Source organism: Salvia splendens, chromosome 15 (genome assembly GCF_004379255.2).
Source record: "Salvia splendens isolate huo1 chromosome 15, SspV2, whole genome shotgun sequence".
Taxonomy (NCBI): Eukaryota; Viridiplantae; Streptophyta; class Magnoliopsida; order Lamiales; family Lamiaceae; genus Salvia; species Salvia splendens.
In genome coordinates, this window is record NC_056046.1 from 11,831,533 (window position 1) to 11,845,342 (window position 13,810).

The 13,810-nt window shown below is 35.6% G+C and overlaps 3 protein-coding genes across 13 annotated transcripts; all 3 read right to left on the reverse strand.

The window, feature by feature from the left end:
- Positions 1-704: 704 nt before the first annotated feature.
- LOC121768195 (ankyrin-3-like) lies at positions 705-3,541 on the reverse strand. 8 transcript variants are annotated; one of them, XM_042164584.1, is made up of 12 exons: positions 3,354-3,538; positions 3,226-3,276; positions 2,983-3,156; positions 2,728-2,859; positions 2,522-2,661; positions 2,336-2,422; positions 1,914-2,039; positions 1,573-1,725; positions 1,381-1,482; positions 1,107-1,301; positions 972-1,023; positions 705-886 (listed from the first exon to the last, which is right to left on the reverse strand). In XM_042164584.1, the coding sequence occupies exons 1-12, from the start codon at positions 3,373-3,375 to the stop codon at positions 774-776; spliced, it is 1,347 nt and encodes a 448-aa protein (XP_042020518.1). In that variant the 5' UTR covers positions 3,376-3,538; the 3' UTR covers positions 705-773. The 8 variants fall into 8 exon arrangements, with proteins under 8 accessions (XP_042020518.1, XP_042020520.1, XP_042020515.1 ...); XM_042164586.1 differs by lacking the exon at positions 1,914-2,039 and having other exon boundaries at positions 3,354-3,540; XM_042164581.1 differs by having other exon boundaries at positions 2,336-2,661; positions 3,354-3,539.
- Positions 3,542-4,058: 517 nt separating this feature from the next.
- Positions 4,059-7,504, reverse strand: LOC121768188 (inversin-B-like). Of its 4 annotated transcripts, XM_042164577.1 has the most exons (13): positions 7,462-7,504; positions 6,728-6,797; positions 6,580-6,630; positions 6,332-6,505; positions 6,108-6,239; positions 5,888-6,027; positions 5,590-5,676; positions 5,322-5,447; positions 4,954-5,121; positions 4,761-4,862; positions 4,511-4,690; positions 4,376-4,443; positions 4,059-4,283 (listed from the first exon to the last, which is right to left on the reverse strand). In XM_042164577.1, the coding sequence occupies exons 2-13, from the start codon at positions 6,747-6,749 to the stop codon at positions 4,214-4,216; spliced, it is 1,320 nt and encodes a 439-aa protein (XP_042020511.1). In that variant the 5' UTR covers positions 6,750-6,797; positions 7,462-7,504; the 3' UTR covers positions 4,059-4,213. The 4 variants fall into 4 exon arrangements, with proteins under 4 accessions (XP_042020511.1, XP_042020512.1, XP_042020513.1 ...); XM_042164578.1 differs by lacking the exon at positions 7,462-7,504 and having other exon boundaries at positions 4,954-5,106; positions 6,728-7,157; XM_042164579.1 differs by lacking the exon at positions 7,462-7,504 and having other exon boundaries at positions 4,376-4,427; positions 6,728-7,157.
- Positions 7,308-13,709, reverse strand: LOC121766703. Its single transcript, XM_042162968.1, has 18 exons — positions 13,614-13,709; positions 13,444-13,497; positions 12,142-12,294; positions 11,653-11,826; positions 11,502-11,569; positions 11,365-11,423; positions 10,409-10,588; positions 9,969-10,019; positions 9,718-9,891; positions 9,462-9,599; positions 9,240-9,379; positions 8,874-8,960; positions 8,602-8,718; positions 8,225-8,377; positions 8,027-8,128; positions 7,737-7,958; positions 7,587-7,654; positions 7,308-7,498 (listed from the first exon to the last, which is right to left on the reverse strand). Exons 1-18 carry the CDS (start codon positions 13,707-13,709, stop codon positions 7,423-7,425), a joined length of 2,112 nt encoding a protein of 703 aa, XP_042018902.1. The 3' UTR covers positions 7,308-7,422.
- Between the last annotated feature and the right edge of the window lie 101 nt (positions 13,710-13,810).

Genomic DNA, 13,810 nt, shown 5'->3' on the forward strand with positions numbered 1-13,810 from the left:
TAAATTCTCAACTTATTGGCATATCGAGTTCAGAGTCGGTGCACATATCACTTTTAATTAATATAATGATGTATTTATTGTATGATTGTATCTAAAGTTTAATTTTTTTACGATAAACATGAAAAAGTCTATTTGACTATATTCTTATACTATGTATTTAACGCATATTTAGAGTGAGCTTCAAATTTATCCTCAATAAAGGAAGTTTGCATCCTTTTTAATTTTTAAAAATATGAATAATATCACCACAAGTTTCTAAATAATGAAAATATCACCACATATTTTTTTTTTCTATTTTGACCATAATCCATTATGAACATAATATCTTTTTTTTCTCCAATGAACCCACAAGGGACACAATTATTTTTTATGTCGAAAATTCTAATAAGGTTTGGATTTTAATAATTAAAGAAATAAATAGATGTATTTTAAAATTGTTGTATACGAGTACTACTTAAAATGTGTAAATGATATTATTTCCAATTAATTTGATATTTATTTTATTTAAGAGCTATTTTTAAAAATAAATATAATAATATGAGTATTATTCCAATTGATTTTTATTTGTGAATTGTGGAGGTAACATAATAAAAAAAAAGTGTGGACAGATTTTTAAAATTTTCATGAGTTAAAACATTTTAAATTTAGTATCTCAAAGCGGATATTTTTAAAATCCACTCAAATTAATATACTAGTACTCCATATGCTTTAATAAAGCTTTTATTGAGCTAGAAGAAAGAAAAAAGATGCAGCAGCTCGATGTGACAATAGAGTTATGATTCAATGTTATATACTCGAAAAAAATTGGGGAAATTTCTATAACTCCAAAATCTCTTGGGGGCTGCTAATCTGAGACAACAAGGCAAAGTAATCATACAAAGCAGCTCTGCCACCAAAAACCAAAACAGTGTTACAAAACTGTATATTTTAGAAGCAAAAAAAATGAACAATATTAGAATTTGTATAGTTACCCAAATAGGCGGCATGCTTTCTTCTTGTAAGGATCCAACGAGAAGGTAAGGCCTGCAATGATGAATTTCTTCACAAACACAACCATTAATTGTTAGATGATGGATTGTTATGGAGTTTGATGATCACATTAATACCTTGAATATCACATCAGCTGCAGCTTCAGCAACTTCTCCTTCGGGGTTAGGGACTGGGATGGGGCCGGGGACGTCTGGCTTGAGTTTGATCCATTTCAGAACATCTGACAGTGCATAATTGCCTACACCCATATGTGCTTCCCACAAGCTTCGCTTCGATATCCATTTGGGGTTCGATGGATCAAGATGACTAGCCTACGCATCAGAACATATTTACTTACAACGTATGGCCAAGGATGAGATGATCAACTCACTTAGAAGAAGAAAAATTTACCTTTCTATATTTTAAGATTGCACGGTAGTAATCCTTATTGCTCGCGTGCTGCATCCCTCTGAGCTCTAGTTTAGTCAAGCGCATACTCAATTTCTCCCCACTCTGCAAGATAAGTGATGAGAAGAACGTTGTAAATTTAATTGAAGATCAAAGTGTTGTGGAGTTGTACACGGTGAAAACGTAGTTTCAGACCATTGTTTTAAATTCTTCAGAATGAGAGTACTCGATTATGCCATCAACAGTCCAATTTGGATAATGTGCAAGTCGTTCGGTCACTGGAAACAAAATCTCCATAGCTGCACGATTATACACCATAGCAGCTTCCTCAATCGGTTTATAGATATCCTGAAATTCGTCATTGATTCATTAGCAATACAATAAGTGTTCAGTTGATAGCATCAGGATGAGTTAAATTCTTCAAGTGGCCAAAAAGATTAAACGAAAAGTGATTGGTCTGCAACAAGAGACTGGGGTTGAAGATATCTAGAAGATGAATAATAACTTAGCAAAAAGATGGACACATAAAAATTAACTGTTTCAGATGAATTTGGATCTGCTTTAGCTATAAGCAAACGCTTAAGAAATCTTGTGTCTTCTTCTTTTGCAGCAAATCCCAAAGGATTTAACCCACTGAAATACAAATTTGGGTCTGCACCAGCCTGCAACGAGAAAGTACTTGTAAACGAGGAACAGAGCTAAAGAAGCATGAGAGATTTTCATTTAAGTAAATGATCTATCACGAAAACAAGGAATAATTTATCTAGCAAATAGTCATTGTCATGATCTCAAAATCAAGACATCAATCTCTAACAGAAACTTAGACAAGACATGTGAAAAGCAATTCAAGATACATGTAAATGAGGATCAGAGCTAAAGAAGCCTGAGAGATTTCCTTTCGAGTATATCGTCTCATACGAAAACAGTGCATAATCTATGTCGTTAACACAAAACATACCTTAAGCAGCAAATGCAGGCATTCAAATGAGCGAGACTTGACTGCGCATACTAGAGGGGTATCTGCAAATTCATAATAAAAAGATGGCTGCAAAATAAAAAGCAACAAAGGGATTAATCTAACAAACAATGATTTAAACAAGACTATCATCGACAAACAGTGCAACTGAAGGTTGTGCTTGCCCACATCTGCGCCAAGAGCCAAGAGAGCCCTGACAGCCTGAACATTTCCACGAGAAGCAGCAATTTGTAAAGGTGATCCCTCTGCAGAATCATTATCTATAAAAGTTCCTTCCAGCAGCAATTTGTCCACAACCTTCCTATCATCTGAAACAAAACATAAACTACTATCAGCAAAGACTTCCACAGCATTACAACTATAAAACCACCGACCTTTAAGAAGTGCATAGTGCATCGCAGTCAATCCCTCAGTATTCGGAAGACTATCCTTGGCACCCTGTTTGATTAGAAACTCCACAATTTTGATATGTCCCCCTCTCACAGCTTCTGCCAGAGGAGTATCCCCTAAATCAGTTTATGGTGTTAGTATACAATCCCTTTTTTTCAATTCAAGAATCATACTATCAAATTAAGCACTCCTTTTTTCAAAATAGCATAAATATCCCAGGAAGAAGCGAGAGAGAGAACTCTTGTATGTCAAGGCATCAATATAAACTTTGACGGTCCTTATCAAGAATTTGCAAATCTCTAAATGTCCAATTTCAGCAGCGTGATGCAAAACATTCCGGCCAGTGGAGAAATCGCTATATTCATCGCATATCTTCCGGAATTCCAACTCATCACCAACCTTTTTTCTAATTGCTGCAAAATTGTAAGTATCAGAAATTCAGAATAAGACATTGAAATTCAGAGCAAGAAAAAGGACTTCACCCCAAAGTTGGTTAAGGTCTCCATTAGCACCAGCCTCGATGATCGCTGCACCTGCCATTTTTACTAACTGTAAACGAATTGATGCAACCCAAGAAATTGAAACAGAAAGGGTTTTGTAATCAACTTACCAATTTCAGAAGTAGAACTCATGGCGATTAACTTCTTAGAGAAACGTGATTACTCTCTTGTTTATCGATTGCCACCAAAAATGAATTCTACACATTCGAGATTTTGTTTTTTGCATTTATGTTTTCCAAAAATTTTGCTTCTTCACTTCTTTTGAAATACATCTAGTTGATCATTTTCTGTTTTCCGCGTATCTATCGTTTTTCTTTATTAATAAAATTCAAAATTTTTATATTAAGCAATAATAAAGTGACAATTACATTAATATGCATTGGAATGGAACAAAATCTACTTGCATGTGTTGATTCTGTTAAGTTAATGATAGAATGGTTAATGTTCGTGGTTAAAGATTTTGGACTTAAGTTCACTACAATATAGTCCTTAAATTTATGTTCATTTATTGATAATAAAAATACTTCATAATTGGATAATCTCATAAATTTGAGCCTCTGCTAATGTCATTGTGTTATTGTTTGTCATCAAACAAACAAGACCAAGAGTTATTCCAAGTTAGGTTTGATAATAGTCGTAAGTTCCCAAAAGCACCCCTCGTTCATTCAGAGCCATGGGAGAAAAACCAACCCCAGAATCCTCAACCACATCAAATCCAGAAACGAAAGAAAAATGTCGGAGATACTGCCAACGACCACAGGGCTTAAGATAGTCGAGGTTGTGAATTGCAGAGGCAACATGAAAAGAGTACACAGTAACTAAAAGATGCAGCACCATTGAATCATTCTATGTCAACAACCAAATCGAGGTAGTGATAGCATCTGGATTTCTACTTGTTTATTTGAAGGAAAACATGAATCAAAATGTACTCCTATATGAGTGTGACAATAGAATTATGATCCATTGTTATCTACAACGCCAAAATCTCGAGGGGGCTGCTCATCTCACACAGCAAGGCAAAGTAATTAAACAAACCAATTCTGCCACCAAAAACCAAAACACTATCAGTTACAAAAATGGCATATTTTAGAAACAAAATGAGTATGAAAAATATGAGAATTTGTATAGATACCCAAATGCACTACATTTTTCTTGGTTGTTAGGATCCAACAAGAAGGCAAGGCCTGCCATGAGGAATTTCTTCCCAAACACAATCATTAGTTGTTAGATGATGAATTGGTATGGAGTTTGATGATCACATTAATACCTTGAATATCACATTAGCTGCAGCAGCATTTTCTCCTCCGTGGTGAGGGACGGGGAGGTCTGGCTTCAGTCTAATCCATCTCAGAGCATCTATCATTGCATAACCGCCTGAACCCATGTGCGATGACCACAAGCTTCGCTTTGATATCCATCTCGGATTAGATGGATCAAGAAGACTAGCCTACGCATTACACATATTTACACACAACACATGGATCAAGAAGACTAGCCTAAGAAGAAGAAAAGCTTACCCTTTTATATTTATTGATTGCATTGTAGTAATCCTTATGGCTTGCGTTATGCATCCCTGCGAGCTCTAGTTCAGTCAAGCACTTAGTCAATTTCTCCTCATTCTGCAATATATATGAAGATCGAAGGTTGTAAATTAAATACTGAAGATCCAAGTGTTGATGAGTTGTAAACAATGAAAGAGTAGTTTAAAACCATTGTTTTAAATTCTTCAGAATGAGTGTACTCGATTATGCCATCAACAGTCCAATTTGGATAATGTGGAAGCCGCGCAGTCACTGGAAACAAAATCTCCACAGCTGCACGATTATGCACCATAGCAGCCTCCTCAATCGGTTTATAGATATCCTGAAAGTCGTCATTCTCAATACAACAAGTTTCCAGTTAATATCATCAGGACGCAACAGCGGAAATATAGGGAAACAAATGCACCAAATTCATATCCTTCGAGTGGCAAAAGATTATGTACGACAATTATTTTGGTTTAAAGAAGGATGTTTGCAACAAGAGACGAGATGTGCTGAAGATATCACTAGCAAAGAAAGGGAAACATGGAAATTAACTGTTTGAACTAAATTTGGATCTGCATTAGATCGAAGCAAACACTTGAGAAATCTTGTGTCGCCTTCTTTTGCAGCAAATCCCAAAGGACTTAACCCACTGACATACATATTTGGGTTCGCTTTAGCCTGCAAAGAGAAAGTACTTCTTAGCCCATATGAATACACAGATTTAGAGAAGCATGAGAGATTTCCATTTGAGTAAATTGTCTAATATGAAAACGGGCAGTAATTTATCAAAACAATAGGCATCAATTTAGACCAAACATACAGCAAGCAGAAATGCCAGGGATTCTAATGAGCGAGACTTGACTGCACATACAAGAGGGCCGTCATCAACTGCAGCATAAAAATTTGGCTGCAAAAATGGAAGGCAGCAAAGGAATTAATTTGAAAAGATTATCATAAGTTAATTCAAAAAATATATTGTTAATACAGCAAATCAAAACCCAAGTGAAATAAGTTATTACAAGAAACTAAAAAATGCAGTCCTAATAATGCCATGACAAAACAAACAATGATTTAAACAACACTATCATTGGCAAAGACTGAAGGTTGTGCTTGCCCACATCTGCTTCCCAATACAAGAGAGACTTGACAGCCTTAAGATTTCCACGAGAGGCAGCAATTTGTAAAGGTGTTCCATCTACAGAATCTGCATCTAACAAAGCACCTTCTGCCACTAACAATTCCACAAGCTCACTATTATCTGAAACAAATGCACTCCATTAGAGCTTATAACACTATTAGCAAAGACTTTGACAGCATTACAGCTACAAAACCACTAGCCTTTTAGAAGTGCATAATGCAACGGAGTCGATCCCACAGTATTTGGAATACCATCATCGGCACCCTGTTTGATGAGAAACTCCACAATTTTGTTATGCCCCCCTTTCACAGCTTCTGATATAGGTGTACACCCTGAATCAGTTTATGGTGTTAGTATACAATCCCTTTTGTTCAATTCAAGAATAGTATATATATCCAAAGAAGAAGCGAGAAAGAGAGAGAACTCTTGTAAGTAAAGGCATCAATATGAACTCCGACGCTGTTTATCAAGAATTTGCACATCTCAAAATGACCAATTCCAGCCGCGAGATGCAATACAGTCCGGCCAGTGGAGAAATCACTATATTCATCGCATATTTTCCGGAACTCCCACTCATCATTAACCTTTTTTCTAATTGCTGCGAAATTAAAAAATGTATCAGAATCAGACATTCAAAAAAGAAATTAAGAAATAACAAGAAAGAAGACTCACCCCTAAGTTGTTTAAGGTCTCCATTAGCAGCAGCCTCGATGATCGCTGCACCTGCCATTTTTACCAATTGTAAAATGAGTTCTCGAATCACATACGCATAGATGCAACCCAATGAATTGAAACAGAAAGGGTTTCGTAATCAACTTACCGATTTCAGAAGCAGAACTCATGGCGATCCACTTCTCAGAGAAACGTGATTATTCTCTTAACTCATCCACCTTGTTTATCGATTGCCACCAAAAATGTTAAAGGAATTCTTACCATTTGAGATTTTGTTTTTTTTTGCATTTGTATCTTCCAAAAAATTCGCTTCTTCACTTCTTTAGTTTATCATTTGAAATGGTAAACTAAAGAAGTGAAGAAGCGAAGTTTATCAACTTCTTTTCGTTGATCATTTTCTTCTTTTTTCATTCTTACGTTTTTTTTATTCTTTTCGTTGTTTTAAATATTAATAAAAATTCAAATATTATTTTTATCAAAAATTTCAATTTTATATCAATTACTCCTTATTAAAAATCCCAATAACAATTAATCCAACGATAATAAAGTGACAATTACATCAATATGCATTGGAATAGTACAAAATCTTCCAGTGGTGAATGGTTAATGTTTGAATGTAAAGATTTTATATTTGAGTCAAACCGTGATTAAAATCTTTAAATTTTTGTTTATTTATCAATAAAAAAAATACTCAATAACTCATGAATAATGTTGTAAAACTCTATTAATTGGTTTGATAATTCATAAACTTTTAGTAGATTGAATCAGTTGGAAACACATTTGCAATAGAATATGAATCACAATGTATACAAGTGTGACAATAGAATCATGATCCAATGTTAATCATAAGCTAAAACTCAAAATCACGTCCGCGCTGCTCACCTGACTTAACCAAGCAAAGTAATTAAACAAAGTAAGTCTGCAATAAAAAACTAAAACACTATTAATTACTATACAAATTGTATATTTTGACAAAAAAAATGAAATTTTTTAGAGTGCGTAGTTACCTAAATGCACGAAGTATTTCCTCGTTGTAGGGATCCAGCGCGAATACAAGGCCTGCCATGAGGTATTTCTACACAAACACAAGTATTAAACGTTATATTACGAATTGATACCACTGATGTAGATATGGCGTTTGCTGATCGAATTAATACCTTGAACAACTCATTAGCTGCAGCAGCTATGTCACTTCCATGGTGAGGGTGAGGGTGAGGGTGAGGGTGAGGGCGAGGGACGGGGAAGTCTGGCTTGAGCCTAATACATTCCTGAGCATCGAACAGAGCAGTCATGCATGTGCCTGTATTGTTTAATCCACGTGCTTCCCACAGGCTTCGCTTTGATATCCATGTGGGGTTAGATGGCTCAAGAAGACTAGCCTACGACGCATCACATATATTACTTACCACACGAGATTATCAACTCACTAGGAAGAAGAAAAGTTTACCATTCTATATTGTAAAACTGCATTGGTGTATTGCTTATTGCTCACGTCACGCATCCCTCCAAAGTCTAGTTCAGCCAAGCGATTTATCAGTTTTTGCTCTCTCTGAAAGATATGTTATGAGAGAGAAAGGAAGGTTGTAAATACAATTGAAGATCAAAGTGCTGCTGAGTTGTACACAATGAAAAAGTAGTTTCACACCAATGTTTTAAATTCTCCAGAGTGAATGTACTCGATTATGTCATCGACAGTCCAATTTGGATAAACTGTAAGCCGTTTAGTCACTGGAAACAAAATCTCCACAGCTTCACGATTACGCACCATGGCAGCGTCCTCAATAGGTTTAAAGAGATCCTGAAAGTCGGCATTATCAATACAATATAAGTGTCCAGTTGATAACATCAGGATGAAAATATAAGGAAACAATACACCAATTTTTATTCTTCGAGTGGCAAAAAGATAACGACAATTAATTTGTTTTAAAGAAGGATGCCTGCAACAAGAGACGGGCTGAAGAAGATATCACAATTAGAAGATGAATAATAGGACAGTATAAAAAGGGAAATATAGAAATTAACGGCATCTGGATCTGCTTTAGCTTTAAGCAAACGCTTAAGAAATTTTGTGTCTCCTTCTTTTGCAGCAACTCCCAAAGGACTTATCCCACTGAAAAACAAATTTGGGTCTGCACCAGCCTGTAAAAAGAAAGTACTTCTAAACCCATATGATAACACTTGAAAATATATCTAGCAATTAATCATTAGGAAACATAGTCATATATCTAGCAAATAGACATCAATCTCTAACAGAAAAATAGACGAGAATACTATTTCCATTTTACCAAACACACCTCAAGCAACAATTCCAGGCATTCAAATGAGTGAGACTTGACTGCACATACAAGAGGGGTGTCCGCAAATGCACAAAAAAGACTTGGCTGCAAAATGGAAAGCAGCAAAGGGATTAATCTCACAGGATTATATCATTAGTTAATTCAAGAAATATACTTCATATGCTAACACAGCAAGTCAAAACATCATATCATTATGATTGACTAAAGTATCAAATTTGATGTGTTAAACAAATCAAACTCTAATCCACATTCAAAAGTTTAAGTATTAAGAAAGTTTATAAATGATTAAGAAAGTTAATCAAAACAAACAATGACAAAACAAGACTATCATTGGCAAACAGTGCAGCTGAAGGTTGTGCTTGCCCATGCTCCACGAGACAAGATATACTTGACAGCCTGAACATTTCCACAAGAAACAGCAATTTGCAAAGGTGTTCCATCTACAGAATCTACGTCTACAAGAGCATCTTTTCTCAACAACAATTCCATAAGCTCCATATTATCTGAAACAAAACCAATCAATTAGTGCATATAACCTACAAAAACAGAGTCCTTCACAGCATTCCAACCTACAAAACTACTGACCTTTTAGAACTGCATAGTGCAACGGAGTGAATCCCTCAATATTTGGAAGACTAATTTCAGCACCATGTTTGACGAGAAACTCCACAATTTTGACATGTTCCCCTTTGACAGCTTTTGCCAGAGGAGTATCCCCTGAATCAGTTTATGGTGTTAGTATACTATAAGCAGATCAAACACTTCAAGAATAACATATCGCAATCCCAATTTGTTCAAAATAACATATCATAAGAAGAAGCGAGCGAGAGAGAAATAGAACCATTGTAATTCAAGGCATCAATATAAACTTTGACGGTCCTTATCAAGAATTTGCAAATCTCAAAATTTCCAATTTCAACCACGTAATGCAAGACATTCCAGCCAGTGGTGAAATCACTATATTCATCACATATTTTCCGGGACTCTCTGATATCATCAACTTTGTTTCTAATTGCTGCGAAAATAAAAGTATCAGAATCAGACATAAAAACCAAGAAAAAGGTGAAGAAATGACAAGAAAAAAGACTTCACCCTTAAGTTGTTTAAGGTCTCCACTTGCACCAGCATCAATGATCGATACACCTGCCATTTTTACCAACTGTAAAATGAGTACTTGAAGCCCCACCACACACACATGCATGCAATCAAGAAGTATAACCAAAGAGTTATGGCCCAAGAAATTGAAACAGAAAGTGTTTTCTAATCAACTTACTGATTTTAAGCTTTCCACCTTATTTATAGAGTGTCATAAAATTGTGCAAGGAATTGTCACCTTTCGATTTGCATTACTATCTCTGGAATATTTGCTTCTTTAGATCATTGTCTCGGATTATGAGAAGTTAAGAGCAATTCATTTTGCAAACTATTTACCTTAATTGGAGTTATATGAGCAAAATTCATTTCTAAAAAAAGAATAAAATTTCTCCCTCATAAAAAAAATACACAAAATCGGGAGCCCTAATTTTCAAAACCTGGCTCCGACGTAAGAGGACAAGCCACACGCGCGTTAGCTCCCGAGCTGTGACGGAAGAGGAGAAGTGAGAGGGAGAGACAATGGATAAGCAGAGCTATGCCATTGAGATGCGGGCCGTGAAAAAGAACAATCACACCAACCCAACATGAGATTAAAAAAGAAGAAGGGATGCGGTCAGCTCAACCGATCAGAGCCATAATAAATTATCATTTGAACTTTTATTTTAGATTTTATAAATATAATAAATTACCAATTAAACTTTTATTTTAGATTTTATGTTCATAATAGTACAAATTGTCAACAAGTCGAAATCATGCACCTCCCTTTAATGATCGTTTTGAATAAGTATCATTATGATTAAAATTATTCGTCTTGAATGAGTATCATTAATTCATTTTAATTAAACCTAACCCGAGGATCATATCTAACCGCCATTTATGATTTATGTGATATTTAAATTTAAAACTACATTTTCGCAATTTTATAGCGGCATAAGCTACATTTCTTAATTTGTACCAAGGAATAAGTGTGTCAATACTCAAGAATACAGCAAACGATGACAGTATAATTTATAATTCTCAAAAAAAAATTGCACCATAATTTAACCCTCAAAAACCTTTGTCCCTCCCTGATGTTGCCTTTATGGATAAGAATTTAAGATTATTATATTATATTAAATCAAGTATAATAAGAAACTGGTCAGTCATAATAATAATATTACTAGTAGATATTCTCATAAAATATTCCTAAGTATAAAAGTGAAAATATAAGTAATAAGGAAAAAAACCAAACTTTCGTAAAAGTGAAGAACAATAAATGGGTCAATCCACACTCCACAACCACACAGTAGATTTATTTAAGAGTCGGAAACAATATTTGCAAGAGTAGAATCCAACTTATGCACATCACACAATCAATTCTTGGAAAGTTCTAGAAACTTTTGGCTACAATTACTTATCTCCTCCGGGCTGCTCAACATATACAACCAAACAAAGTAATCAAACACACAAAGCCTGCCACCAAAACCAAAAACAAATGTAGTCACAAAAAATTGATAAAAATAAACAAAAAAAATATATTGTATAGTTTACCTAAACACACCAGAAAGGGTAGCGTCCTGAGGAAACAACATAAGGGCATAGGTGGCTATGACAAAATTCTTCACAAACACAAGCATTAATTGTTAGATGATGAATTAGTCTCTAGACACGGATGGAGGATGATTGTGATGCGTATTCGTACCTTGGATATGCAGGCCGCAGCATCAGCGTCTCCGGGGTGAGGGCCGGGCATGTGTAGCTTGACTCTAAGGAATCTCTCAACATCGTACAAAGCAAGCACGCATCTATTCGCATGCACATTACACAGGCTCTGCTTTGATGTCCATGTAGGGTTAGTTGGATCATAATGTGTAGCCTGCATTTCACAATCACAAATTTTACTAGAAATGGCCAAGGATTTATATGATCAACTTCACTAGGAACAATACTTACTACTTATTTTAAAATGTAGGGCTGCAATGTTGTATCTCTTAAAGCCCATTGCTCTGTCCCCTAGCCTGCCTATTGCAACCACACATCATTTCTTATACGCCTCTCTCTGCAAGAAAGTGACGAGAGAGAGAGAGAGAGAGAGAGATTGTAAGCACTCAAAAAGTTACAGAATGGAACTGAATATCATGGTGTTGCTTCATTATTCAATAAATGTATCAAATGAAAAAACATTTCAGACCTCTGTTTTAGCTTTTTCAGAATGACAGTACTCCATTATGCCATTAACACTCCATTCTGGATAACTTTCTATCGGCTTACTCAGTGGAAACAAAATCTTAACAGCTTCACGATTACGCGCCAAAGCAGCCTCCTCAATGGCTGTCAAATCACCCTGAAAGTTTCCGTTACCAGAAAAGAGGAAACAACAAGATTGTTAAGAATATTAGTATTTTGTCCCACATCGGTGATGTGATATAGTCTAGCTTAGTCTCATGTATTATATATATGTGGGTTGTGTTGAGTAATAAGATACACCAAATACACTACTACTTTTTCTACTATGTCTATTTACTTTTCCGCTTATATCTATATTTTACTGTTCTACATGGTATCAGAGCGGATTCGAATCCGTCTCTAGAAAATTAGAGTTTCCAAAAAAAAAAAACTAAATTAGGGTTTCTGCCGATGCCCGCTCTACCGTCCCCACTCTGCTCTTCCGTCACTACTCTACTCTACTAGAAATTATGTTTTGTTCTGCTCTACTGCGCTATTATGCCCAAATTTGGGTTTCTACCACTACTATATTGCACAACTACTCTTCTCTGCCCAAACTAGGGTTTCTGACGTTGCTGCATTCTGCCTGGTATACCACTCTTTCCGAAATTACAGTTATGCTATGCTCTACTCTCTACTCCGCTACTCTGCCCAAACTAGGGTTTGATGCTTCTTTCCAAGATGGTAGCATTTGTTTATGCTTCCATCTTAAGGGGGAGTGTTAAAATTGAAAATAAAACCTAATTAGTTAGGTTGATTAGTTGGATTTTTGTTCTTTTACTTAGCCTATATATAAGGCTCCTTATTGTAATTAGCTTGAATAACTCCAAAAATGTAGTCCATTAATGAAAATTCTCCCTTTTCTCTTCTTTCTCTCTTCCGGCGGTTTCTTCCATTCCATGGAAATTTCTTATTCCAGATTTCTCTATCAATTTGATTCTTCATTTTTCACAGAGACACCTATCAAAGATAAGTTCAACTACTCTAACGAAAACACCAAAAACTCCATGTGCGATGCAAAGTGATTTCTAGCAACAAGCCATAATCACATTATTTGATCACCATAGAAGAAAAACAGCACATCACTGCATTACAAGAGTACAATATATGTATGCCACATAAACATCAGGATCCCTTAAAGAGAGTAATTTTTCCTTTGCCTCATATATTTTGCGAGTACAAATCCAACGAGCTAACAAAACATCGATTTTGTGGACCATATGGCATAAAACCCTAAACCCAAAAGGGGGAAATACACAGGACATACCTGTTGGGAAACACCAAGGCCAGTTCCTTCTTTCCATCCTTGCTTCTTTAACAACTGAAATCACCGACCAATTCATGTAAGGAAAAAACTAGAACGCATCGAAGGCATAACAAATAGAACAAATTGGACGAATTGGAAAGGGAGAAGAGGAAACAGAGGTAATTTCAAACCTGAAAACCAATATTCGACGAATCTATAGGTGTGGAAGCAGAAGTGCCTAGATGCGTCGTACCCAAACCCGCTGAAGAATCATGATCAACCGCCATCACTGTTGCGTAAAAAAAATCCAATTGTTACACGAAAGTATTGACGAATAGAGAGAGAAGGAAATTCCCAATTTGTAGGAAAAGTTTGAAAATTTACACTA